The following is a 27,304-nucleotide window of genomic DNA, read 5'->3' as shown; positions in this document are numbered from 1 at the left end:
GGACTGAGGGGATGAGTGAGGATAGAGTAGATTAGGGTGGAGCTGGTTGTGCGATGCTGCAGTGGACTGAGGGGGAAGAGTGAGGATACAGTAGATTAGGGTGGAGCTGGTCGTGTGGTGCTACAGTGGACTGAGGGGGATGGGTGAGAATGCAGTAGATGAGGGTAGAAGTGGTCATACGGTGCTACAGTGGACTGAGGGGGATGGGTGACAATGCAGTAGATGAGGGTAGAGCTGGTCATGCAGTGCTACAGTGGTCTTAGGGGGATGGGTGAGGATACAGCAGATGAGGGTAGAGCTGGTCATGCAGTGCTACAGTGGATTGAGGGGGATGGGTGTGGATACAGTAGGTGAGGGTAGAGCTGGTTGTGCGATGCCACAGTGGACTGAGGGTTACTGCAGGTTGTAGGCTTGTTGGAAGAGGTGGGTCTTCAGTTTCCTTTTGAAGCTTCCCAGTAATCAGCTGGAATCTGTAAAATAATCCACTATTAAATGTTCAATTCCCCTAAAGCGCAACCACAAGAGAAATGATCTGTAATGGAAGGGCATGTTGTTGGGTCTTCCAGAAATAGAGACACTTCTTCTTCTTAGAGCAACAGATGAGGGTCTTTTATAGGAAAACCCTCTAATACATGTATTTTCTATAATAAACAACTCCTATAAATTAGAGATCTACATTGAAGTCCTAATTTTCCTATGTGATGTCAAACACCCACGTGTAATGAGATGCTAAAGCACTAGGAATCGCTAAATACACTAGTGGAGGAGATCTTCGGTGTAGTCAAACAAGCCAGGTGTCAGTAGCCGGGAGATCACCTCAGTAACAGAGAGAGAGAACGAGAGAAGCTAAAGTCAATGTGAGAGCCGAGGGTCTGTAAACCAGGAAGCCGTGTCAAGTACCAGGAAGAGAGTGTAGCCGGGCTCGGCATACGAGCCGAGGTCGGTAGCCAAGAGGACACATCGGGTACACGAGAGAGAGCGGAGCCGGGGTCTGGAAACAAACCGAAGGTCGGGGAGTCAAGTCCGAGTAGGGGATGAGACGAGACGGGGTACGAGGAACTAGGTAGTGGGACAAGATCGGATCAATCACTTACGGGAGACAGAAATGTACACTGCTAAACTGGAAGTATCACTAGCAGCGTTCCGGGTGAAATAACTCCTAGATAAAGCAAAGCAATCACCCAGAACGAAACTCCAAAGAATAGGCTCCTACCATACAGGACAAGTCTGGGAACAATAAGTTCACCGGAGGAAAATATGAGACCCAGTATAGGCTCTGCAGGAGAGCAGAGCACCGCTAATCAGAATCATGACACCCTACTCCAGATGATACCATTCTGACCCTCGATGTATCAGATCTTATACGGACCACTGTCCTGAACGCGCCATTCAGCAATCCCACTCTTTGTGCACAGATCCGGCCCTGCTCTTGGTTTTGACATTCTAGTGTTTTCTGCTCTTCAAATAATTTCTTATCTTTTATGTTCCATACTCTTTGACTTTCTGGCCCAGTTACAAAAGCCTAAATATAATAAACCAGATCATCACAGTTAACAATGGCGAGCGTTAATGTCTCGCAGTGTTAAACATTTAAATGCTGCATGTAAATAAGAGATAATACTTGTCCTTTTATTTCGAAATATCAAGGATTATCTGCATTTATTTTAACAGCTCAGAGCTGGCAGTCCACAAAGGCCTCCATCTTTTCTTGGCAGCGTGCAAATGTCGTCATATTTTCAAACTTCGCTGCCATGACATGAAGGCCAAGCTGAAGACAGCTCTGCAGTGCGCATTATGTGCTAATCTCTTTACCACTGAACCATGTTAAGTGATGCTGCGCTGACATTTTAAATGGATATTGTAGATAAAATATCTTCATCCAATTCCAAGATACTAGCTCAAAAGTTTAAGGATTTCACATAATTTCTGTATTCAGCTTTCAATTTAACAATACAGATTTGATGTTTGGTTGGTACGGGCCACTGCACCACTTTTGGCCTGCAGGAGTTTTTTACAGGAGCATCTCCAAAGGAGAATTTAAAGGGACTCTGTCAGCACAGAATGACTGTTCAAACCAAGCACACTAAACCTTCCTAACTACTTGTTTTCTGCCTATTGCTAGTTTCCACCAGGGATAAGGAGAGCGGAAATAAATGCAAAACAAGTAGATGGGAAGATGTGCTGAACCGGTCTGCTATGCTAATTTTTCACCGATTGACTGTGCTTGGTGTCAAAAGTCATTCTTTGCTGACAGACACCCTTTAAGGCCTGCGACACACATCCGTGCCGCCGGCACGTGTTTGTCATTTTTTACACGTACCGGCGGCACGGAGACACGTTAAGCAATGCTACCCTATTGTAGCAGGCACACACACGTAAAACCACACGGAACGTGTGTCCGTGTGCGTTTGTACGTGTGTGCGTTTTTCAAAGCGCTGACATGTCAGTGTTTTCTCCCGCAGCACGGGTGTCACACGGCCCGCACCCGTACTACACGGGTGTAGTGTGGATGCGGTCCCGTGTGACACGCGCCGGAGAAAACACACGTGTCAGTGAAAAAAAACCAAAACATTTACTCACCTTCTCCAGCCCTCCTGTCTCTGCCGCTGCTGCCTCTTGCTGCCGACCGCCGCTAATTAATCTCATAGAATATTCACTTCACTGCCTGGCAGCAGCAGCAGCGGGGAGACGGAAGTGCTGGAGACCGAGGATCAGCACCACGGACAGCAGCGCGGACAGCAGGAAGGACCAGGTGAGTATAATAATTACCGGTTCTACGTTTGCTATCGCGGATAGCACACGTAGAACACACGTGTCCCGCACGTACCAGAGACACGTACTTACCTGCACGCAACACGCAGGGGAAATACGTGTCTCTCGGCACGTGCGTGATTTTCACGTGAATGTGGCAGAGGCCTAAAGAATAGTTGTCTTGTTTACAAATTAGAGAATTTGGAGTCAATTTAGTCAAGGTAGGGATACATGGAGCTTTATTTTCTTAGGGGGGAGTCCAATACATATGTGCAGTATAAGGCTAGCCTATTAACTTTTATGATAACTGTGTGACTCCCTCTTTGGTGTCTAAGGGGAAAACTTTTCTCCTTGTGTTAAAGGGTGATTGTCCCTCATCAGTGCAAAGTATGAGATCTGATCTGACTGTATCAGAAGCTATAATGGGTTGTAAGGGGAAAGCTTTTCTCCTTGTGGAGACTGATAAACCAATCTGGCTGCCAGTGAGGAGTCTTATAGGTGCAATGCTCCTCAGAGGAGCATTGCAGCTATAAGACTCCTTACTGGCAGCGCCAGTTTGGTTTGTCAGTCTCTGCAAGGTGAAAGGTTTTCCCCTTAGAACCCATTATAGCTTCTGATACAGCCAGGTGAGATCTCATACTTTGCACTCACGAGGAACAATTACCCTGAAACACTGTATCTGCAAATTGAGGCTCTGATCTGGCATAAATCCTAAGTCATATGACAAGGCTCGTTATAGGGTCACTTTTGACTTTTAGGATTGCTACTTTCAATAGGTGGCACTAGAGATCATCTCCTTCCTCAATGGAGAGACAATTTCCCTCTTTGGTGGCGCTGCAGGAAAATTGAATTTGAGACCCTTGAAAAAATAAAAATAAATTAGCTCTATAGTGAATAACCCCTTTAAGTCTCCCCAAGCTTCTTGTGTCTACTTTCTGGAGAATTCCTTCCATTGGTCAGATATAAATCAGCTCTAGTTGTGTTGTCATCCTAACGTTCTGTAACCCAATACCAGACTCAAAAACTAGCTACACCATGCCAGGAATTAGATGTTGCCTTCCCAATCTCTAAGAAAAATCTGATTAATTTATACTTGTTTTGCAGGTCTCTAATGGCCAAGCATTTACATGGCTGTCACAGTTGCGGCATAGATGGGATGAAGAAGGGAAGGAGTGTTTTGTCAATATATGTGATGCTCAGTTCCATTACTCCTATGAGTTTCTTGGCAACACTCCTCGACTTGTGATAACGCCACTGACGGACAGGTTCTTGACTTCTTCTCCTAAAATAAAATATTGTGTTGATAATCCCTACTGTGATCCCTTTTTCTATTGTTAGACACACTTAGACACAATATTGCTGTTTGCTTGAGGTCTCCTACCATAATATCAAATTGGAATGTGTTTCTAGATGCATCATTTAGGGGTGTATATATTTATTTCTTTGGCCTCTTTCACATGTCCGTGCAAAACACAAATGTTTTGCAATGTCCGTGGTGAAGATGTGTGTGCGTGCGTGTGTTTTATGTGTGCTGTCCCTGTACTATCCATGTGACATCCGGATAGCACACGGACAGTATGAGCTGGTATACTTACCTGTCCCCAGCGCTGCTGTCCACGGTGCTGCTGTTACTTCTGGGTCTGTTGTGAGTGCAGAGAATATGCATGAGAGTAATGAGCGGGCCCGGAAGCAACAGCAGAGACAGCAGCATCAGAGACAGGTAAGTATAAAATATTTTTATTTTTATGTGACTCGTGTTTTCTCTGGTAAGTGTCATACTGATTACATCAGTGTCTGGTCCGTGTGACATCCGTGCTGCCGGCAGAAAATGGACATGTTGCCGTGTGGAGCACATGGACACACGTGTGCTCCATACGGACAAACGGTCCATGTCAAAACATGGACATGTGCACAAACCCATTGATTTTAATAAGTCTACATGTGTCTGTGTCTCCAGTACGTGTGAAAACGGATATCACACGCACCGGAGATATGGATGTGTGACCTAGATTCAATCTGACTGAATGTATTCCCAATCCTTGGCGATCTGAAATTTAGTTTCATACACTGCGCTTCACGGCACTGTAATTTCCTTATCAATAGTTAAACAAAGAGCCTCATAACCGGTATGAATATATATAACCATCAGAGACCTCCTCAAGTGAGGGGCCCTGTGGTAGACACCTACTCCATGGAATACATGAAAAAAACAGAGGAAAAGGAGTATGTACAGTGCAAAATAATAACAATTTTATTGAATTACATGTTTAAAAATGACACACAATCAATCAGGGCCATGATAAAAAAGGGTTAAAACCACATGGAAGGGTAATAATTCAAAGTGCCCTGAAAAACACTTTCCTCCAACATACCTTTCGCTAAACGGTGAGTCACAGTGGCTCCAGCTTCACCAGGAGCTGGAGCCACTTTGACTCACCGTTTAGCAAAACATACTTTGGAGGCCTTGGAGGATGGCTTTAGGGCAGGTCGGGTGATAATATCCCTCTGGGGGAGCTTCTTTGTCCCTGACATTCTTTATTTGATTATGGTGATTGCCTCATTACCATTCCTATGGTACTTATCATGACTCATTGTTCTTATCTGGCACATGCACTTTGGTAGATGGGATGCCCAGTTATATTTCATCTATAACACTGACTCATTTCCCTTGCATTGCATTGTGATTTACTATACTGAATATTGTCTCTTACCTACCATGGGTTTCTTATCCTCTTTGTAAATCCCACATTAAGTGTTTTTCAGGGCACTCTGAGTCCCCCAGAATTATTACCCTTCCATGTGGTTTTAACCCTTTTTTATCATGGCCCTGATTGTTTGTGTGTCATTTTTAAACATGTAATTCAATAAAATTGTTATCATTTTGCACCGTACATACTCATTTTCCTCTGTTTTTTTCCTTATCAATAGTTGCCCACCTACTTGACGTGCATAATTAATTAGTTTTAAGTATGTTAGTGAGGATCTGTCAGCTAACCTAATGAGTAAAGCCTGCTTTACACCTTACAATTTCTCGTGCGACCGCATTTGCGATCACACCCGCCCCTATCGTTTGTGTGGCACGGGCAATTTGTTGCCCGTGTCGCACAATCCTGTAACCCCCCGTCAAACGTACTTACCTCCCAAACGACCTCGCTGAGGGCAGCAAACATCCACTTCCTGAAGGGGGAGGGACGTTCGGCGTCACAGCGACATCACACAGTGGCCGGCCAATAGAAGTGGAGGGGCGGAGATGAGCGGGACGTAAATATCCCGCCCACCTCCTTCCTTCCGCATTGGCGGCGGGACGCAGGTAACCTGTGTTCATCGTTCCCGGGGTGTCACACGGAGTGATGTGTGCTGCCCCGGGTATGATGAACAACAGGACGTGCGATTTTTAGAAAATAAGCGATGTGTCAGCGATGAACGAGGAGGTATTTCTGCTCGTTCATAGCTGTCACACGCTACGATATCACTAATGATGCCGATGTGCATCACTTACGACGTGATCCCGCCGACATCTCGTTAGATATATCGTAGCGTGTAAAGCCCGCTTAAGCTACTAAATTTTTTTTTATTCCCTATGAATTCATTATAATTTTGTCTTGTGTCAAATCTTTGGCCCCTCCCATGTACTAATATGCCACAAATGGTAATGTGATCCATGCTTATGGCCTACCCTGTACTTACATCATCATGTCCTGTTTCTGCCGGTTGTTTGTCCTTCCGGTCATGTTACCATGATGTCTACATAGTCCATTGGCAATCATTACTGGCCTTAAATAATAATATTTATTCACTTCTATAGCACCATTCATTCCACAGCGCTTTACCTACATCAGCAGCACTGTCCCCTTTGGGGCTCACAATCTACATTCCCTATTGGTATGTTTTGGAGGGTGGGAGGAAACCGGAGAACCCAGCGTAAAGCAACACAAATACAGGGAGAACATACAAACTCCTTGCAGATGTTGTCCTTGGTTAGATTTGAACCCAGGACCCCAGCGCTGCAAGACTGCAGTGCTAACCACTGAGCCACCGTGCCACCCTATGAGCCATTGTAAATGGGCTGCTAGAAGAAAATAAATTGGTCAATGAATTATTTCTTTTTCTAATGACAGATGCTACATCACGTTGACCCAGTCACTTCATCTAGCTATGAGCGGTTCCCTCTCAGGTCCTGCAGGAACCGGAAAGACTGAAACCACCAAAGATCTGGGACGTGCTCTAGGCATCATGGTTTATGTGTTTAATTGTTCTGAACAAATGGACTATAAGGTGAGAAAAAAATAACATGAATATATTCAGATAAATTATTGATCTATCAATAATATTAATAATACAATATTCAATGATACAATGTATAATATGTATGATGTAATATACAGTTAGGTCCAGAAATATTTGAACAGTGACACAAGTTTTGTTATTTTAGCTGTTTACAAAAACATGTTCAGAAATACAATTATATATATAATATGGGCTGAAAGTGCACACTCCCAGCTGCAATATGAGAGTTTTCACATCCAAATCGGAGAAAGGGTTTAGGAATCATAGCTCTGTAATGCATAGCCTCCTCTTTTTCAAGGGACCAAAAGTAATTGGACAAGGGACTCTAAGGGCTGCAATTAACTCTGAAGGCGTCTCCCTCGTTAACCTGTAATCAATGAAGTAGTTAAAAGGTCTGGGGTTGATTACAGGTGTGTGGTTTTGCATTTGGAAGCTGTTGCTGTGACCAGACAACATGCGGTCTAAGGAACTCTCAATTGAGATGAAGCAGAACATCCTGAGGCTGAAAAAAAAGAAAAAATCCATCAGAGAGATAGCAGACATGCTTGGAGTAGCAAAATCAACAGTCGGGTACATTCTGAGAAAAAAGGAATTGACTGGTGAGCTTGGGAACTCAAAAAGGCCTGGGCGTCCACGGATGACAACAGTGGTGGATGATCGCCGCATACTTTCTTTGGTGAAGAAGAACCCGTTCACAACATCAACTGAAGTCCAGAACACTCTCAGTGAAGTAGGTGTATCTGTCTCTAAGTCAACAGTAAAGAGAAGACTCCATGAAAGTAAATACAAAGGGTTCACATCTAGATGCAAACCATTCATCAATTCCAAAAATAGACAGGCCAGAGTTAAATTTGCTGAAAAACAACTCATGAAGCCAGCTCAGTTCTGGAAAAGTATTCTATGGACAGATGAGACCAAGATCAACCTGTACCAGAATGATGGGAAGAAAAAAGTTTGGAGAAGAAAGGGAACGGCACATGATCCAAGGCACACCACATCCTCTGTAAAACATGGTGGAGGCAACGTGATGGCATGGGCATGCATGGCTTTCAATGGCACTGGCTCACTGGTGTTTATTGATGACATAACAGCAGACAAGAGTAGCCGGATGAATTCTGAAGTGTACCGGGATATACTTTCACCCCAGATTCAGCCAAATGCCGCAAAGTTGATCGGACGGCGCTTCATAGTACAGATGGACAATGACCCCAAGCATACAGCCAAAGCTACCCAGGAGTTCATGAGTGCAAAAAAGTGGAACATTCTGCAATGGCCAAGTCAATCACCAGATCTTAACCCAATTGAGCATGCATTTCACCTGCTCAAATCCAGACTTAAGACGGAAAGACCCACAAACAAGCAAGACCTGAAGGCTGCGGCTGTAAAGGCCTGGCAAAGCAATAAGAAGGAGGAAACCCAGCGTTTGGTGATGTCCATGGGTTCCAGACTTAAGGCAGTGATTGCCTCCAAAGGATTCGCAACAAAATATTGAAACTAAAATTTTTTTTTTGGGTTTGGTTTATTTGTCCAATTACTTTTGACCTCCTAAAATGTGGAGTGTTTGTAAAGAAATGTGTACAATTCCTACAATTTCTATCAGATATTTTTGTTCAAACCTTCAAATTAAACGTTACAATCTGCACTTGAATTCTGTTGTAGAGGTTTCATTTCAAATCCAATGTGGTGGCATGCAGAGCCCAACTCGCGAAAATTGTGTCACTGTCCAAATATTTCTGGACCTAACTGTATAAAGCTGAGTGTATGTATGTGTGTGTATGTCCGATAAAGGAATCCGCTCCATCACATTTACAATCACGGAGTTTTGCACAGACACCCCATTTGACTCATGGAACGTCATAGACTTTGTTCTTACGGGAGAATTTAACTCCGAGCTTTACAGTTATTCGTCAAAAATCCTGCTTAAAGTTAATGGAGCTGGGAATGCATCTGTTATTATAGACTCCTATCATTGACAGATAAAGAGACACACAGAGAGACCCACGCACAGAAAAAACACACACACACACATACACACACACACAGAAAAAGACACACACACAGAGACAGATACAGAAAGACACACACATAAAGAGGCACACTGAAAGACACACACCGAAAGACACACACAGAGACACAATCACAGAAAGAGATACACAGACCGAAAGAGACACATACACAGAAAGAAACACACACACAGAGACACATACAGAAAGACACACACACACATAAAGAGACACACCGAAAGACACACACAGAAAGAGACACACAGAGACACACTCACAGAAAGAGACACAGACAGAAAGAGATACACAGACAGAAAGAGACACACACAAAGAAAGACACACAAAGACACATACAGAAAGACACACACACACACACACACACAGAAAGACACACACAGAAAGAGACACACAGACAGAAAGAGACACAGACAGAGACACACACAGACACACAGAAAGACACACACACACACACACACACACACACATAAAGAGACACACCGAAAGACACACACAGAAAGAGACACACACAGAGACACACACACAGAAAGAGACACAGACAGAAAGAGATACACAGAGAGAAAGAGACACACACACACAGAAAGAGACACCCACCGAAAGACACACACACACACACACACACACAGAAAGAGACACACACACAGAAAGACACACACGGAAAGAGACGCACAGACAGAAAGAGACACAGACAGAGACACACACACATAGAAACTGGATGTTTGAGGTAATATATTGGCTGTTTTGACCATTAGCCTGGATATTTATCAGGTGGCCTATAGCAACCAATCACAGCTCTGCTTCTATTTTGTTAGAGGTCAAGGAGCTCTGGTTGCTTTAGGCAATGAAGGACATTGTTACTATAGGACTGCTTATATGTGAGGTAATATGATTTTGGTGGTGACGCCTGTTTAGTTTGTGACTTTTATGTGCAAAATAATATTTTGTTAATGCATTTTATTTTGTTATAGTTAAGAATAGTTACTTACTATCCTGGGCAACGCCAGGTAATACAGCTAGTGTATTATAAGGGTACCTGCCGTCACAGGTTAACACTAATTGTTGTTTTTATGGTTAATGTTACTTAGATTGCCTATTTGGTTTAGTCTTTAGGTAACATCTATAAAGGCTTATGTCAGACTGGAGTCTGGGGCTGTTTTGATGAGTTTAACCGTATATCAGTAGAAGTATTATCAGTAATTGCTGTACAAGTCAAGACAATTCAAGATGCAATCCGACACAACAAAAAAAGGTACAGAAAGGAGTGAAGCAATAGTGTATTCATATGTCTGACATTCAATAACACATTTACTCTATAAACTAACGCTTTGTACAAAAATAACCCGTAAAATTGTTATTATAATCTGTCAATATATCCAACGTTCCTGTCAAAATAACTCTGCAACATATAAAATGAATTATTAAGATCAGCTTACATAATGCAACATGCTTTTGTTGTGTCTTCTCTCTACCTTAAAAAAAAATGTTACGGTATATAAAAATTCTTTTATGATTCACAGATTTCATTTTCTGGGAGAAACTATCGAGCTGATAAGTACGGTTGGGATTTTTATCACTCTTAATCCAGGTTATGCTGGCAGAGCAGAACTTCCAGAAAATGTCAAGGCTCTTTTTCGGTAAAGGCACTAATCATGCTTATTATTTTAGATATAGCTGATATATGTAGGGCTACTCTGCCATAAACGCCTTTCTTTAATTTTTAGCAGTATATACTGTATGGGACCTCCATCATTCTTTACTAATTTTAGATTCCAGCTCATTTAAAGGGGTTGTTCAGCTTTAATATGAATGTCTGCAATCACTCTATGTGTGTGTGGCGCCCCTGAGGCTTCCGTCGCCACAGGTCATTGCACCCCATCAGCGGTGTGATGCCCCATTCTGGGTGAGGAAGGGAGTGAACACCGGTCCCCTGGTAAATCCACACTACACCCATTGCTAGGAACACACTGGGACCAGGGAAAGTGGCAGACAACCCTCCCATGCTGCATGCTGGGAGGAGACATAAGACCCATCCCTGCTCCCATAGGGTGGTAGCTTAGCAACCGGGGGGTGGGGAGAGCCAGCCAAGTGTAGAGCAGAGAGGAAGGTCAGAGTTTCAGTTTACCTCAGAGAGTGAGAGAGTGAGGAGCCAGCATGTAGCTGTGAAAGAGAAAGGAGCTCTGTGAGCTCAGAGCGTCCGCACAGAGAAAGCAACAGAAGTCTGAAAGAGAGTGCGGAAGGAGGAAGAGGTCTGCAGGAGGCAGGCAAGGAGGAGAGAAGGAAAGAAAGCTCCAAGTCAGTCAGGAGCTGAAAGGAAAGAAAGAGACGCTTCTTGGTGAAGATCCTGGGACTCGGAGGGTCCAGGTGACACCACGCAGAGAACAGAAGGGGTCCCAGGGCCACGGGCAGTCTGTAGAGCTGTCCAGGGCAGTTTAGAGCTGCGGTGGCCTGGTCCACAAGAACACCGGTGGAGGGATCAAGCTGCAACAGGGGACGGTCCCTAGAGACTGGAGGAGTGCAAAGATCATCTCCAAACAGTAAAAACCGAGGCCCAGGGAATGTTGTAAACTCCCCGGGCCAGAACCCATAGCAGACCTTCCAGAAAAGGGGTAATCAGCCGACAGGTGACCCCCCAGCCTGGAGGCTGTAGTGGAGGCTAAGCCAGGTTTATCCTATCAAAGGCAAGGCTAAGGAAGACAGCAGAAGATAGAGACACTAAAGTGAAGGGTACCGGCTTTTACTCTCAGAATCACCCAGAAACGGCGGAGGTCCCTGACGGTGGTCCCAGCAGTCCAAGGGTCCCTGGGCCCAGACAAGAATTGTGAGTAAAGAACTTGAACTGCACCCTGGGAGTGGTCTCTGTTATTTTAGCTGCCTAACTTCCACTACATCATAGACTCTCACGAGCACCAACAGTGCCCCGGGCATTGCTCCACCTGTGGGGAGCAGTACCATCATTGCTGACACATCATCACCCCGGAGGCCTTACACAGCAACGGCGGCTTCATAGCCGCATACCACAGGTGGCGTCACGAACACAAACTTTATTCATCAAGCCACATATTTTACTGACACCCACCAGGGCCACGGAGCCGGGCCCAGCCACCACTGACTACCACCGGACAAGTCCGGCCCGGCACCGGGTGTCCCATAGCCCTGGGGTGGGCGAGTCATGTGCACGGTCAGGATTCTCTGGTGGTGGTTTAAGGACTGGGTGATCATCTCCTCTCCAAATCGCACCTCACCACTTGAGCACTGGAACCCATCCCATCCCACCTCCTCCCCAACCTCAGCACCAGACATCCCAGTCCTAGCCCATCTCTTGAATTTATCATTAACTTATGGTGACTTCCCTTCTGCTTTCAAACATGCCACAATTTCACCTATCCTAAAGTAATCATCCCTTGACTTGCCCTCTACATACAGCTATTGTCCCATATTACTGCTTCCATTTACCTCCAAACTCCTCAAAAAGCATGTCCATACTGTACTATTCTCCCACCTGTCATCTAAATGACTCTTTGACAACCTTCAATTTGGCTTCTACACCCACCACTCCACAGAAACTCCCTAACCAAAATTACTAACGACTTACGACCAAAGCAAACAAACATTTCTCTATATTCATCCTTCTACACCTTTCCTCTGCACACAGTCAATCACTCCCTTTCCCATGATATTACATAACTTCTCCTCTCCTGGATCTCCTCATACCTCTATAATTGAACATTTAGCATCTCCCACTCTTACATCACCTCTTCATCTTATCCTCACTTTTTTGGAGTCCCTCAAGGCTCTGTCCTGGGACTCCTACTTTTCTCCATCTATACCTTTAGCCTGGGACAACTGATAAAATTCCATGACTTCCAGTAGAACATTTAAGCTTATGATACTCAGTTCTACCTCTCTGCCCCAAATGTCACCTCTCTGCTGTCCAGAATCCAAGAGTGTCTATCAGCCATATCCTCCTTCTCCTCTCGCTTCCTAAAGCTCAACATAGACCAAACTGAACTCATCATCTTTTCTTTATCTTGCCTATCTTTCCGAAGTGATCTATCTATCATCATCAATAACATCATGCCATCCACAGTACCAGAAGTCTGTTGACTTAGAGTAACCCTTGACTCTACCTTGTCCTTCAAACCGAATGGCCAAGCTCTCACCACCTCCTGCCACCTCCAGATCAAAAATATTTATAGAATTGGTTCTTTCATCAACTCTCAATCTACTAAAATGCTAGTGCATGCCATCATCATCTCCCACCTCAACCTCAAACTATCCTTCGTACTAACAGTCTCCCACCACTCCAGTCAGTCCTTGCCTTACTAATCCATCTCTCTGCTAGTTACTCATCTGCCTCTCCCCTCCCAATTTCCCAACATATCCAATTCAAGCTACTAACATTGACCTACAACGCCATCCATAATGTCTCCCCCATATATCTCTGAGCTAATCTCTCGATATCTTCCAACACGTAATTTTCGGTCCTCCCAAGACTTCTCCTGAGTATACCCCATCCTCACATTCAGAATTTTCAGGCGGAACTTAAAAACCTATCTCTTTAGAAAAGCTTACAGCCTGCAATGACCCCTCTGCAGCCTCACCACCACTAGAGCTGTCGCCTCACCACCACTCAAGCTGAGTTTTAATAAAACAGTATAGCAATAAAAAGGTTTTTTAGACAAAAATGTATACATTAAAGTAAAAATAAGTACCGTTTAAGATGACAATATCACTTAAACCCACTAAGTAAGTGATATAAAATATGTGTTGGAAAAAATTGTATAATTTTTCATTACCCACTGAATAATATTTATTTGCTGAAACTGGGAAATACCCCTGTGATGGGAAGTCTTCATTTAAGGGAACAAATGTGTGTATTTCACTATAATTCATTCTTATTGCTGCTTTTCCAATCCTATTTCCTTACAGTCCTTGTGTACCACACTATTGGACAATAAGAGATTAGGATACATTTTTAACAGTCTTATTTTGAAGCATTTCTCTGTTTCCTCGTAGTCCATGTGCAATGGTCATTCCAGATTTTGAACTTATATGTGAGATAATGTTGGTGGCAGAAGGATTTGTTGATGCGCGGATGTTGTCAAGAAAGTTCATCAGTCTGTATACTCTGTGTCGCCAACTCCTCTCCAAACAGGTAAGAACATTAGATTTGGGATTATAACGAGATGTGTTTAAGAAATAGAAGAATATTAGGTATAAAGAGTGGGACATGTTCAACAAAGATAATAAAGGTGTTCTCTCCCTTTGTGTCCTGTCCGCTCATTACTGACCTGGCTGAGACATCGTTTTGTCTCCCCAGATGTCCACCTTCAAAATTATTCTGTCCGTCGTCTCCTACACTCCTACTCAATGTTTTACAGGGCTGATTACTTCTAGAGATGAGCAAACCCGAGGTTCGATGTTCGATGTTGGTACTTAATACAGACTTTACAAAAAAATAGAGTTTGAGTTCGGAGATTGGGTGCTTTATGTATGCAAACCTCTCGTGCAAGCATCACTGTGCTGGGGGATGCTCAATGCTCAGCCCAGTGTCAGCTGTTTGCAGTGTTTGATTGATGTGCACTTGGGTAACAACAGCGTGATCGGATGTAGTGTGCCCCCCAAAAAAATATGGAAAAACCTCTCTCACTTGCCCCTGGAAGTGATCTGTTTATGGCTGTCTGCATGTGGGAGCAGACCCGAGCTGTCCAATTAGTGACTTCCATTGGGGTTCAGATCAAGACCTGGTCCCAAACCGAACTTTTTCATAAGTCTGGCTGCACCCGCCGAACCGAACTTCCACAGGTCTGCTCACCTCTAATTACCTTACCATATATATCTCAACTTTCAGGTGCCTAACATCATTGAAAATGTACTAACATAACATTTGCTAACTACTTACAGAATATACTTTTTTGTAATTTCTATAATACTAATATATATATATATATATATATATACTCGTGTACCATATATACATGTACATATACTGTATATATACAGTGTTTATATATTTTTTTGTCATAAATTAAGGTTATGTTGATTGTGTAATTAAGCCTGTCGTACACTGTCCTGCAGGACCATTATGACTGGGGACTAAGAGCAATAAAGTCTGTGTTAGTGGTGGCTGGATCCCTGAAGCGTGAGGACAGGAGTCGGCCAGAAGACCAGGTGTGTTCCTTGCTATTTTATGACCAAAGTTATTATGGGGAGATCAGAGGGCTTTTGTTTGCTCAGAGATTTGCTGCCCCATCTATCTGCACTGGTAACCAGAAAATCTACAGTCATTGAGCTTTTGTGTTTATTACTATAGAAATTAGCAACTTTCTGAACTCACCTTCACGGGTGCAAACGATTGGGCATACTTCATCAGAACATGCTCAATCATTGTTTTCCCAAGTAAGAGAAATTGGGACCAGACAGATCCCATGCACATTTAATTTTTTTTGCCTATTACCATTAATGCCATCTCCTGACAATGGTCTAATGTGTATGCTCTACATGAATATATCATACATGAACAATGGCTGCAAGTCGCCAATAGGTTGATGAAATCCATTTATCAGCCATTCTTTTATGGCAGAATTAAGATCTTTTCTGTATGTGGTTGGTGTCATAATTCAGCTCTCTTTATTATCCTACTTATGTCTTTATTTTTCTTTTCATGGCTTTTTTAAGTTTCCCATTTTTGTACAAATAATTTTGAGCTTGAATATTCTAATTTGTCTGGTGCTCTACATTCATACCATATGGGCATATATTAATATACAGTATATTGAAATTTGAGATTTTCCAGTTTCTCGATGTTCTTATTAACGTGGTTTTGCCGCCAGATTTCTCAATACAAACTGCATATACTGATAAAAAAAGATCCCTTACATGTGATAAGGGTGCAGAAAATACTTTACTAAACTGTGTAACACATTCCCAGGCGGGGCAATTAAAAGCTCCTCAGTGCCCCTCCTCCCTGCTGCTGATGAGATTTTACACTGCTCAGTACAAGCTGCAGCTGTCAGTCAGGCTGGGTGAACAGAAGCTGAATACCCTTGGACTCATTAGCACTCTCATTCTTTTGCCATCTCAAAGTCATAAAATGCTCATCTTAATATTTTACATTTATAGCCATTATGATATGGATTTTCATAGTAAGTACCATACACTATCCTCATCAGGACCTAGTGATCAATTTAATAATGAAAACAGTTTGTGTTATGACTAGTGATGAGCGAGTACTAAAAAGCTCGGGTGCTCGAAGCTCGGGCCGAGCCTCCCAAGATACTCGTGTACTCGGGCCGAGCAACGAGCCCAATGTTATCCTATGGGAGACCCGAGTATTTTTGTGAAATGACCCCCCGGCAGCATGGAGAAACCCTAAAAATGTCACAAAAGTCTCAGAAGAGTGCTCAAATGACATGGCAACAGCATGGGGAAGACCCCTTGAAGCATTTATCACTCAAAAGTCACAGCTGTGAACAATTTTGTCCGCGTTTCATGCCATTTTTACGGACTCACCAGAAAACCTTCCAAAATGACCCCAAAATGATTTTTCATGGCAGAAATGTTAAGGGCACATACCCAATAGTGAGATAGAGCTGGTGTATGTTACTTTTTGAGATTAATACATGAAAGATTTTACGTGAAAACATTGTGTGGCACTCCGATGTCCCTGAGAAGAGACGTACATGAAGGCCTCTTGAGTCTAATGTGCCCATTTTGAGGAAGTGAGTCTTTGTAGTATTTTCCTTTGCCAGGGCAGTCCAAAATTGTGAGGTTCACCAATGCCCCTGCATACAGACGTGCATGAGGGCCTGTAAACCTGAAGTGCCCATTGTAAGGAAGTGGGTCTATTTCAGTATAGCCCTTTGCCAGGGCAGCCAAAAATTGGGAGGCTCCACATTGTCCCTGGATAGAGACGTGCATGATGGCCTGTAAACCTGAAGTGCCCATTGTAAGGAAGTGGGTCTATTTCAGTATAGCCCTTTGCCAGGGCAGCCAAAAATTGGGAGGCTCCACATTGTCCCTGGATAGAGACGTGCATGATGGCCTGTAAACCTGAAGTGCCCATTGTAAGGAAGTGGGTCTATTTTAGTATAGCCCTTTGCCAGGGCAGCCAAAAATTGGGAGGCTCCACATTGTCCCTGGATAGAGACGTGCATGATGGCCTGTAAACCTGAAGTGCCCATTGTAAGGAAGTGGGTCTATTTCAGTATAGCCCTTTGCCAGGGCAGCCAAAAATTGGGAGGCTCCACATTGTCCCTGGATAGAGACGTGCATGATGGCCTGTAAACCTGAAGTGCCCATTGTAAGGAAGTGGGTCTATTTCAGTATAGCCCTTTGCCAGGGCAGCCAAAAATTGGGAGGCTCCACATTGTCCCTGGATAGAGACGTGCATGATGGCCTGTAAACCTGAAGTGCCCATTGTAAGGAAGTGGGTCTATTTCAGTATAGCCCTTTGCCAGGGCAGCCAAAAATTGGGAGGCTCCACATTGTCCCTGGATAGAGACGTGCATGATGGCCTGTAAACCTGAAGTGCCCATTGTAAGGAAGTGGGTCTATTTCAGTATAGCCCTTTGCCAGGGCAGCCAAAAATTGGGAGGCTCCACATTGTCCCTGGATAGAGACGTGCATGATGGCCTGTAAACCTGAAGTGCCCATTGTAAGGAAGTGGGTCTATTTTAGTATAGCCCTTTGCCAGGGCAGCCAAAAATTGGGAGGCTCCACATTGTCCCTGGATAGAGACGTGCATGATGGCCTGTAAACCTGAAGTGCCCATTGTAAGGAAGTGGGTGTATTATAGTATAGCCCTTAGGCAGGGCAGCCAAAAATTGGGAGGCTCCACGTTGTCCCTGGGTAGAGACGTGCATGAGGGCCTCAAAACATTAAGTGTCCATTTTAAGGAAGTGGGTGTATTATAGTATAGCCCTTAGGCAGGGCAGCCAAAAATTGGGAGGCTCCACGTTGTCCCTGGGTAGAGACGTGCATGAGGGCCTCAAAACATTAAGTGTCCATTTTAAGGAAGTGGGTGTATTATAGTATAGCCCTTAGGCAGGGCAGCCAAAAATTGGGAGGCTCCACGTTGTCCCTGGGTAGAGACGTGCATGAGGGCCTCAAAACATTAAGTGTCCATTTTAAGGAAGTGGGTGTATTATAGTATAGCCCTTAGGCAGGGCAGCCAAAAATTGGGAGGCTCCACGTTGTCCCTGGGTAGAGACGTGCATGAGGGCCTCAAAACATTAAGTGTCCATTTTAAGGAAGTGGGTGTATTATAGTATAGCCCTTAGGCAGGGCAGCCAAAAATTGGGAGGCTCCACGTTGTCCCTGGGTAGAGACGTGCATGAGGGCCTCAAAACATTAAGTGTCCATTTTAAGGAAGTGGGTGTATTATAGTATAGCCCTTAGGCAGGGCAGCCAAAAATTGGGAGGCTCCACGTTGTCCCTGGGTAGAGACGTGCATGAGGGCCTCAAAACATTAAGTGTCCATTTTAAGGAAGTGGGTGTATTATAGTATAGCCCTTAGGCAGGGCAGCCAAAAATTGGGAGGCTCCACGTTGTCCCTGGGTAGAGACGTGCATGAGGGCCTCAAAACATTAAGTGTCCATTTTAAGGAAGTAGGTGTATTATAGTATAGCCCTTAGGCAGGGCAGCCAAAAATTGGGAGGCTCCACGTTGTCCCTGGGTAGAGATGTGCATGAGGGCCTCAAAACATTAAGTGTCCATTTTAAGGAAGTGGGTGTATTATAGTATAGCCCTTAGGCAGGGCAGCCAAAAATTGGGAGGCTCCACGTTGTCCCTGGGTAGAGACGTGCATGAGGGCCTCAAAACATTAAGTGTCCATTTTAAGGAAGTGGGTGTATTATAGTATAGCCCTTAGGCAGGGCAGCCAAAAATTGGGAGGCTCCACGTTGTCCCTGGGTAGAGACGTGCATGAGGGCCTCAAAACATTAAGTGTCCATTTTAAGGAAGTGGGTGTATTATAGTATAGCCCTTAGGCAGGGCAGCCAAAAATTGGGAGGCTCCACGTTGTCCCTGGGTAGAGACGTGCATGAGGGCCTCAAAACATTAAGTGTCCATTTTAAGGAAGTGGGTGTATTATAGTATAGCCCTTAGGCAGGGCAGCCAAAAATTGGGAGGCTCCATGTTGTCCCTGGGTAGAGACGTGCATGAGGGCCTCAAAACATTGTTCCCATTGCAAAGGAGCGGGTCTCCTGTCGTTGTAATGTCCATTCTGCAAAGAATGGGCGAAAAAATGTACCACTGGGGGTATACCTGAAACAAAGGCCTAAGTATTGCAATTTGTAACGGTCATCATCATGGTGGCGCATGAGGAGAAGGAGGAGCAGTCCAGCGATTATCCAAAGTCCAGAAGTGTGTACCCATGGGTGAGTGGAGGTACATGGCAAACTTTAAATTCCGCTCTCATTTGCTGGTGGTGTGGTGAAGTCTGGCCCAATCCAACCCTTGTTCATCTTGATCAGAGTCAGCCTGTCAGCATTTTCAGTTGACAGGCGGGTGCGTTTATCTGTAATGATTCCACCTGCGGCACTAAAAACACGCTCTGACAAAACGCTAGCAGCAGGGCAGGCCAGGACTTCCAAGGCGTAGAGAGCCAATTCATGCCACGTGTCCAGCTTGGATACCCAATAATTGTAAGGCACAGAGGAATGTCGGAGTACAGTTGTTCGATCTGCAAGGTACTCCTTCAGCATCTGGGCAAACTTAGGATTTCTTGTGGCACTACCCCGCACCTCAGGGGCTGTGGTACGTGAGGGGCTGAGAAAACTGTCCCACATCTTAAAGACTGTTCCCCTACCTCTGGCGGATTGGACTTGTGCCTCTCTCGGCTGTACGCCTCGGTTGTCCACTGATTCCTGACCTATGCCGCTAGCGTTTTGTGAGGGGAATGCTTTGCCTACTTCCGTGAGTATGGCCTTCCGGAACTGCTGCATTTTGGTTGACCTCTCCTCCACGGGAATAAGAGATAAAAAGTTCTCCTTGTAGCGTGGGTCTAACAGTGTTACCAACCAGTAATGATTGTCGGCCAAGATGTTCTTAACGCGAGGGTCACGAGACAGGCAGCTTACCATAAAGTCAGCCATGTGCGCCAGACTCTTAACAGCCAGGACTTCAGTAGCCTGACCAACAAGATGACTGAACATGCTGTCCTCCTCCTCCTCCTCCTCCTCATCTACCCTGTCCTCTGGCCAGCCACGCTGAACCGAGGATATGACTGGTGTGCATGTCATATCCTCAATTTGGCCGGAGAGTTGCTCCATGTCTTCATCCTCCTCCTCGTCATAGTCCTCCACTGCACGTTGTGATGAGACGAGGCTGGGCTGTGTGTTATCATCCACACCCACTACTGTTTCTTGCTGCAACTCATCGCGCTCCGCCTGCAATGCATCATGTTTGTTTTTCAGCAGAGACCGTTTTAGAAGGCAGAGTAGCGGTATGGTGACGCTAATAATGGCGTCATCACCACTCACCATCTTGGTGGAGTCCTCAAAGTTTTGGAGGATGGTACATAGGTCTGACATCCATCTCCACTCCTCAGGTGTTATGTGTGGAGTTTGACCCATTTCCCGACGGCTTAGGTGATGCAGGTACTCAACAACTGCCCTCTTCTGCTCACATATCCTGACCAACATGTGCAGAGTTGAATTCCAACGCGTGGGGACATCACACACCAGTCTGTGAGCCGGAAGATGCAAACGGCGCTGAAAGCCGGCAAGGCCGGCTGAAGCAGTAGGTGACTTTCGAAAATGTGCAGACAGGCGGCGAACTTTTACCAGCAGATCAGACAGCTCTGGGTATGACTTTATAAACCGCTGAACCACGAGGTTGAGCACATGGGCCACGCATGGAACATGTGTCAGCTGGCCTCGCCTCAAAGCCGCCACCAGGTTCCGGCCATTGTCACACACGACCTTTCCTGGCTTTAGGTTCAGAGGTGTGAGCCAGTGATCTGCCTGCTGTTTCAGAGCTGTCCACAGCTCTTCTGCATTGTGGGGTTTGTCACCTATGCAGATTAGCTTCAGCACAGCCTGTTGCCGCTTCACCGAGGCAGTGCTGCAGTGCTTCCAGCTTGTGACTGGTGTGGAGGGCACAGTGGATGAGGATGCGCAGGAGGAGGAGGAGGCTGAAGAGCATGACATTCCGGAGCTGTAGAGTGTGGGTGAAACACTGACTGAGGTAGGGCCTGCAAACCTTGGTGTGGGAAGGACGTGTTCCGTCCCTCGCTCAGACTGGGTCCCAGCTTCCACAATATTAACCCAGTGTGCCGTCAACGAGATGTAGCGGCCTTGCCCACAAGCACTTGTCCACGTGTCTGTGGTTAGGTGGACCTTGGGTGAAACAGCGTTGTTCAGGGCACGTGTGATGTTTTGTGACACGTGGTTATGCAACGCGGGGACGGCACACCGGGAGAAATAGTGGCGGCTGGGGACCGAGTAACGTGGGACAGCTGCCGCCATCAGGTCATGGAATGCTTCTGTCTCCACCAGCCTAAAAGGCAACATTTCCAGCGCAAGCAGTCGCGAAATGTTAGCATTTAGAACTGTGGCATGTGGGGTGTTGGCAGTGTATTTGCGCCTGCGTTCAAAGGTTTGCTGAATGGATAACTGAACGCTGCGCTGGGACAAGGACGTGCTTGATGATGGTGTTCTTTCTGCGTAGGCAACTGCAGGTGCAGGAGTGGAGGAGGCTTGTTCGCAGGCAGCATGGACAGAGGATTGGCTCGCATGCACAACCAGCGAAGACGTAGCAGTGACATCAGCAAGCACTGCTCCTCGACTCTGTTGTACTTCCCACAAAGTCGGGTGTTTGGCTGACATGTGCCTGATCATGCTGGTGGTGGTCAGGCTGCTAGTTTTGGTACCCCTGCTGATGCTGGCACGGCAGGTGTTGCAAATGGCCTTTTTTGAATCATCTGGATCCAACTTAAAAAACTGCCAGACTCGGGAAGACCTAACATTTGTACAGGCACCTTGTGTCGTCGTGTTGTTCCGGGGAACGGTTGCCTGACTTCTGCCTGGGGCCACCACCCTGCTTCTTACTGCCTGTTGTGATGCTACGCCTCCCTCCCCCTGTGCACTGCTGTCCTCGCTCTTCATATCCTCCTGCCAGGTTGGGTCAGTTACTGGATCATCCACCACGTCGTCTTCCTCTTCCGCACCCTGCTCCTCCTCCTGACTTCCTGACAATTGTGTCTCATCATCGTCCACCACTTGTTGAGACACGTTGCCAACTTCGTGAGAACGTGGCTGCTCAAATATTTGGCCATCTGTACAGACGATCTCCTCATGACCCACTTCAATATGAGCTGGCGAGAGGCCAGAATGTGTGAATGGAAACGTGAACAGCTCTTCCGAGTGTCCAAGTGTGGGATCATTAATGTCCGAGGAAGACGTGTACTCAGCCTGGTGGTAGGAAGGAGGATCAGGTTCAGAAATGTGCGGTGCAGTATCACGGCTACTGACACTTGACCGTGTGGAAGACAGAGTGTTTGTGGTGGTGCCAATCTGACTGGAAGCATTATCTGCTATCCAACTAACAACCTGTTGACACTGGTCTTGGTTCAAGAGCGGTGTACTGCTGCGGTCCCCAAGAATTTGGGACAGGACGTGCGAGCGACTAGATGTGGCCCTTTGTTGTGGCGAAATTAGAGCTTGCCCACGACCTCGGCCTCTGCCTGCACCACCATCACGTCCACTTCCTTGTTCCTTGCCAATGCCCTTGCGCATTTTGCAATGCTGTGCACTGCTGACGTGTATATTCACTACTTGTGCGTTATATCAAAGTTTCTGGAAATTGCACACAAGTGCACCTGTACGCTGCCACCGACAGGCACACACGTGCGGTTTTAAAAACCAAGCACGGACGCAATAAGAACCTAACAGGTTTTTTTGGGGAGCGACAATTACAGACAAGTCAGACACTATCTGGACTGTTTTACACTGTGTACACCAGCCCCAGATATGATGAAGGCTGGTATACGGTCACCACTACCCTGCCTGCCTGCCTGCCTGTATACTGGTACAATAGTCCTGACAAGGACTCTTTTGGTCACTAGCCTGTATTCAGACCTGGCTATACCCTGCCTGTATATAGCAACAATAGTCCTGAGAAGGACTCTGCTACTGTACTCCGACCTGGCTATACCCTGCCTGCCTGTATACAACTAGAATAGTCCTGAGAAGGACTTTTGGTCACACTGTTTGCAGCCCTGCAACTGAAAAAGCTATAAAGGGCCGCAAAGCTTTCCCTGAATCAGCGACACTCTCCCTGCACTGACAGTCTGGATAGCTGTGAGCAGAGCACAGCGCGCCGGCCGATATAAAGGCTCGGTCACGCTGTGCAGGCCGGCCAATCACTGCAATTCCACAACTAACAGGGCTGTGGCATTGCAGTGGTCTGCCAGCCAATCCCTGCATGAGCGCTGGCTCTCAAAAGAGCGCCAACATGCAGAAATGAAGACCACGAGTACAGCACGAGTATCGCGAGATTACTCGGTCCCTGCCGAGCAGCCCGAGTACAGCGATACTCGTGCGAGTACCGAGTAGTTACAAGCATGCTCGCTCATCACTAGTTATGACATCTGTTGATAAAACTGATATAATAACAATTTCAATTACAATAGTATATTCACTGTATAATATAGGGCGGCACGGTGGCTCAGTGGATAGCACTGCAGCCTTGCAGCGCTGGGGTCCTGGGTTCAAATCCCACCAAGGACACCATCTGCAAGGAGTTTGTATGTTCTCCCCGTGTTTGCGTGGGTTTCCTCCGGGTACTCCGGTTTCCTCCCACACTCCAAAAGACATACAGATAGGGACTCTAGATTGTGAGCCCCAATGGGGACAGTGTTGCAAATGTATGTAAAGCGCTGTGGAATTAATAGCGCTATATAAATGAATAAAATTATTATTATTATTATTATTATTATTATTATAGGTTAACCTATACAGGGAGTCCCCGGCTTATGAACATCCAATCTACTGTATATATACGACCCATAATTACAAACTGTGGATATTAAAAAAAGAACTAATACTCACCTCACCGTTGATCTCTCCGGCTGCCATCTAGTCCTCTTCATTCCGCTGTCTCTTGCCGCATCTCCGGCCTCTTCACTATTAACCAGGACTTCCGTTCGCATCCAGGCTGGAGCTCACTGTGCATCATAAGGTCATGTTATATCACAACCTTATGATCTGCATTGAGGTCTGGCCTGGATGAAGGAAGTCCTGGTCAATAATGAAGAGGCTGGAGATGACAAAAAGAAGAGGACCAGACGGTGAGCAATTGGGTGGTTGGAGATATGAGTATTCGTGACAAAAAGAAAATTAATTCTTCTCTGGACGCCCTGTCTGGTCCTCGTCTACCCACCACCCTAAGCCGCATCCCCAAATCTTCTGGCCATGTCCAGGGCCTGGAAGTCATTACGCATCATAAGGTCATAACATTAACCTCCCAATGCTGTGCAATGACCTCCAGTGCCTGGATGCAGCCAGAAGCCCTGGTCTATAGTGAAAGGCCAGAGATGCGGTGCGTGATGATGGAAAGAAGGAGACTGGAAGGTGGGCAGCGAGCAGCAGGTGGCCAGAAGGGTCAGCAGTGAGATATTAGTTTAGTTTTTTTTCCGGCCATGTACCAACTTCCATACATATCTGGGTTACTAACAAATCTATAGAACATCTACTTTGTAACCCGGGGATTGCCTGTATATATTATAACTATTAACAGTTCCATGTGGATCTGTAACACTGCACTTTTTTATAGGAGAATAAACTACAAACAGACCTTTTGAACTGAATTATTGAATTGCTGCCATTTTTTGTTGCTTATTAAGTAAGATTTGATTAAAGATTAGTGATCGGCAGACCTGGACTGTAAATGTTCGGATCCGCGTGGGTTCAGAAGTACCCGAGAACCGACCCGGGCCTGGAGTTCTCAGGGAACTCCGGGTAATGATCCAGATCCAGCAACTTGGGTAATTAAAAAAACAAGAGAAAAATAAAGAAAAAAAGTGGAAAGCAGGTGTGTTATACTTACCAATCTCCCCGTGGCTGTCCACTGCTTCCGGGCCGCTCATACTACTTCCGGGGCAACTCATTATCCTTCATGCATATGCACTGCTTCCCACTCCCACCAGCAGTCCCAGCATCTCTGAATGGTTGTAGTCAGACTGCACCCCTACCCTGTGTGAAGGCTAATGAGAAGTCACGTAAGTAATATTAGCGGCCTGGAAACAGTGTTACAGCTGTGCGGGAGACTCGGTAAGTATAACGTGCTTGCTCTAATCCCTTCTATCACCATCTTAAAGAGCCTGATTCGGATCCCCATAGACTTTTATGGGGACCGCCGTCCGGGCAGATATCCAGGATCAATTCACGGTCGGAATCGGGGCTTTTTTAAACCCAGTTGGATCCGCCGATACCGGATATCTGCGGGATCTCCCTGCATTATTTAAGATCCTTGGATTTGCACACTCTTGTGGTGCTGCTTCTGTTTTCTTTTTTCGAATACATATTATAACTACATATACAATACTGAAACATATTCCTCTGAGGATACCAATGTTTTATCAACAATGACCTTGATAAGATAGGTGAATAATGTGGCTTTTTGATTTTATGTATATTTCTTTTACATATAAAGATATCCATATACTGCATAATTGGCAACTATTTCACACAATGAAATAGTTACAAGGTGATCCACTGTGCAGAAGAAACAGCTTGAGACTAACAAGCCATATGCATCCTAATTGTCCGAGGATGACTCTCTCATAACATTTGCTCATTTTATGCCTTATGTTATGCCGTGTTATCACTGCATATAATTATGGTGTTGTTCCTTCTTAGGTTTTGATGAGAGCCCTCAGGGACTTCAATCTTCCTAAGATAGTAACCAATGATGTTACAATCTTTCTGGGACTCATCGGTGACTTGTTTCCGTTGCTGGAAGTGCCCAGGAAAAAAGACATAAAGTTGGAACAGATGGTCCGTCAGTCTATTGCCGAGCTGCACCTGCAACCAGAGGAGAACTTTATTCTTAAGGTGGAAATAATGGCTTTCTGCTTAGTGCATTGTACACTGTAAATGGGCTGATTGGAGGCAATAATGATCACTGTTGTTTGATGCCTCTGGTATTCAGCATTTCAGCATCTGGATAAGGCTTTTAATAGCTCAAGTAATAAATAAAATCTTCCAAATGCTTTTTTTTCTTGTACAGTAGAACCTCGCTTAACGAGTAACCCAGTTAACGAGAATTTCGCTTAACGAGCAAAGCGTTCTGTAAATTTGTAACTCGGTTTACGAGAAAGCTTTGCTGTACGAGCAAAATCCTCACCGCACACACTTCCGGTTCCGTCCATCCACCGCGCTCTAACCCACTCTTGCAGTCCACACAAACACACACAAGCACGAGCAAAACACACACAAACAAACACGCACGCCCACACATACAGTATTATGCTCACCTTACCTTCCGTTCCATCACCGGCCTCATGGTTCTTGTAGTTTCCGGGTACATCGCGACGAGGGAGGAATCCTCACGGCGAACTACAAGATCCAGGAGGCCGGCGATGGAACGGAAGGTAAGGTGAGCATAATATGTGTACCTTCCGTTCCATCACCGGCCTCCTTGGTCCTATAGTTCACCGGTATAGGCTGTGTATCGGCAAGCATTGCGACGAGGCAGGAACTTCCTCTGTCAGCTACTCAAAGGCAGCGCGCTGACCAATCAGAGGCAAGCGACTCCTGCCTTTGATTTCAGCGCTCTGGGTGCGGAAGTTCCTCCCTCGTCGTAATGGTTACCCTATACACAGTCTGTGCTAGCGAACAGCAAGTCCCAGGAGACCGGCGATGGAATGGAAGGTAAGGTGAGCATAATATGTGTGTGTGCAAGCGTGCTCGTGTGTGTTTGTGTGAGTTTGTATGTGTTTGTACGTGTTTGTGTGTGTGTGTGTGTGTGTGTGTGTAATGACAGAATAGGGGACCAGGATGGGGCATTTAACAAGTTGTGGAACGAATTGTCAGCATTGCAATGATTTCCTATGGGAAATCTTGCTTTGCTGAACAAGTAACTTGGTTAACAAGCACAGTCCCAGAACGGATTGTTCTCGTTAACCAAGGTTCCACTGTAGTTTGAAAAATTAAAGAGGTTATCTTCTGTGGAGACACGGAGGTTAGTGGGTGCTCTCGTCTGCTGGTCTGGCTGTCTTTATAAAGATTGCATGGACCAGG

The 27,304-nt window shown here is 45.5% G+C and overlaps 1 protein-coding gene across 1 annotated transcript in view; it reads left to right on the top strand.

Moving 5' to 3' along the window:
• Window positions 1-27,304, top strand: part of LOC142245878 (dynein axonemal heavy chain 11-like) — a 519,159-nt gene that overhangs the window by 115,552 nt on the left and 376,303 nt on the right. The window contains exons 21-27 of the mRNA XM_075318873.1: window positions 3,856-4,016; window positions 6,870-7,026; window positions 10,163-10,308; window positions 10,577-10,693; window positions 14,076-14,214; window positions 15,138-15,230; window positions 25,922-26,116. Of these exons, the coding sequence (XP_075174988.1) occupies window positions 3,856-4,016; window positions 6,870-7,026; window positions 10,163-10,308; window positions 10,577-10,693; window positions 14,076-14,214; window positions 15,138-15,230; window positions 25,922-26,116 (1,008 nt within the window). The remainder of the gene's footprint in view (window positions 1-3,855; window positions 4,017-6,869; window positions 7,027-10,162; window positions 10,309-10,576; window positions 10,694-14,075; window positions 14,215-15,137; window positions 15,231-25,921; window positions 26,117-27,304) is intronic.

The sequence above is a fragment of the Anomaloglossus baeobatrachus genome, chromosome 7 (genome assembly GCF_048569485.1).
Source record: "Anomaloglossus baeobatrachus isolate aAnoBae1 chromosome 7, aAnoBae1.hap1, whole genome shotgun sequence".
NCBI lineage: Eukaryota > Metazoa > Chordata > Amphibia > Anura > Aromobatidae > Anomaloglossus > Anomaloglossus baeobatrachus.
This window is presented reverse-complemented; position numbering and strand designations above follow the sequence as displayed.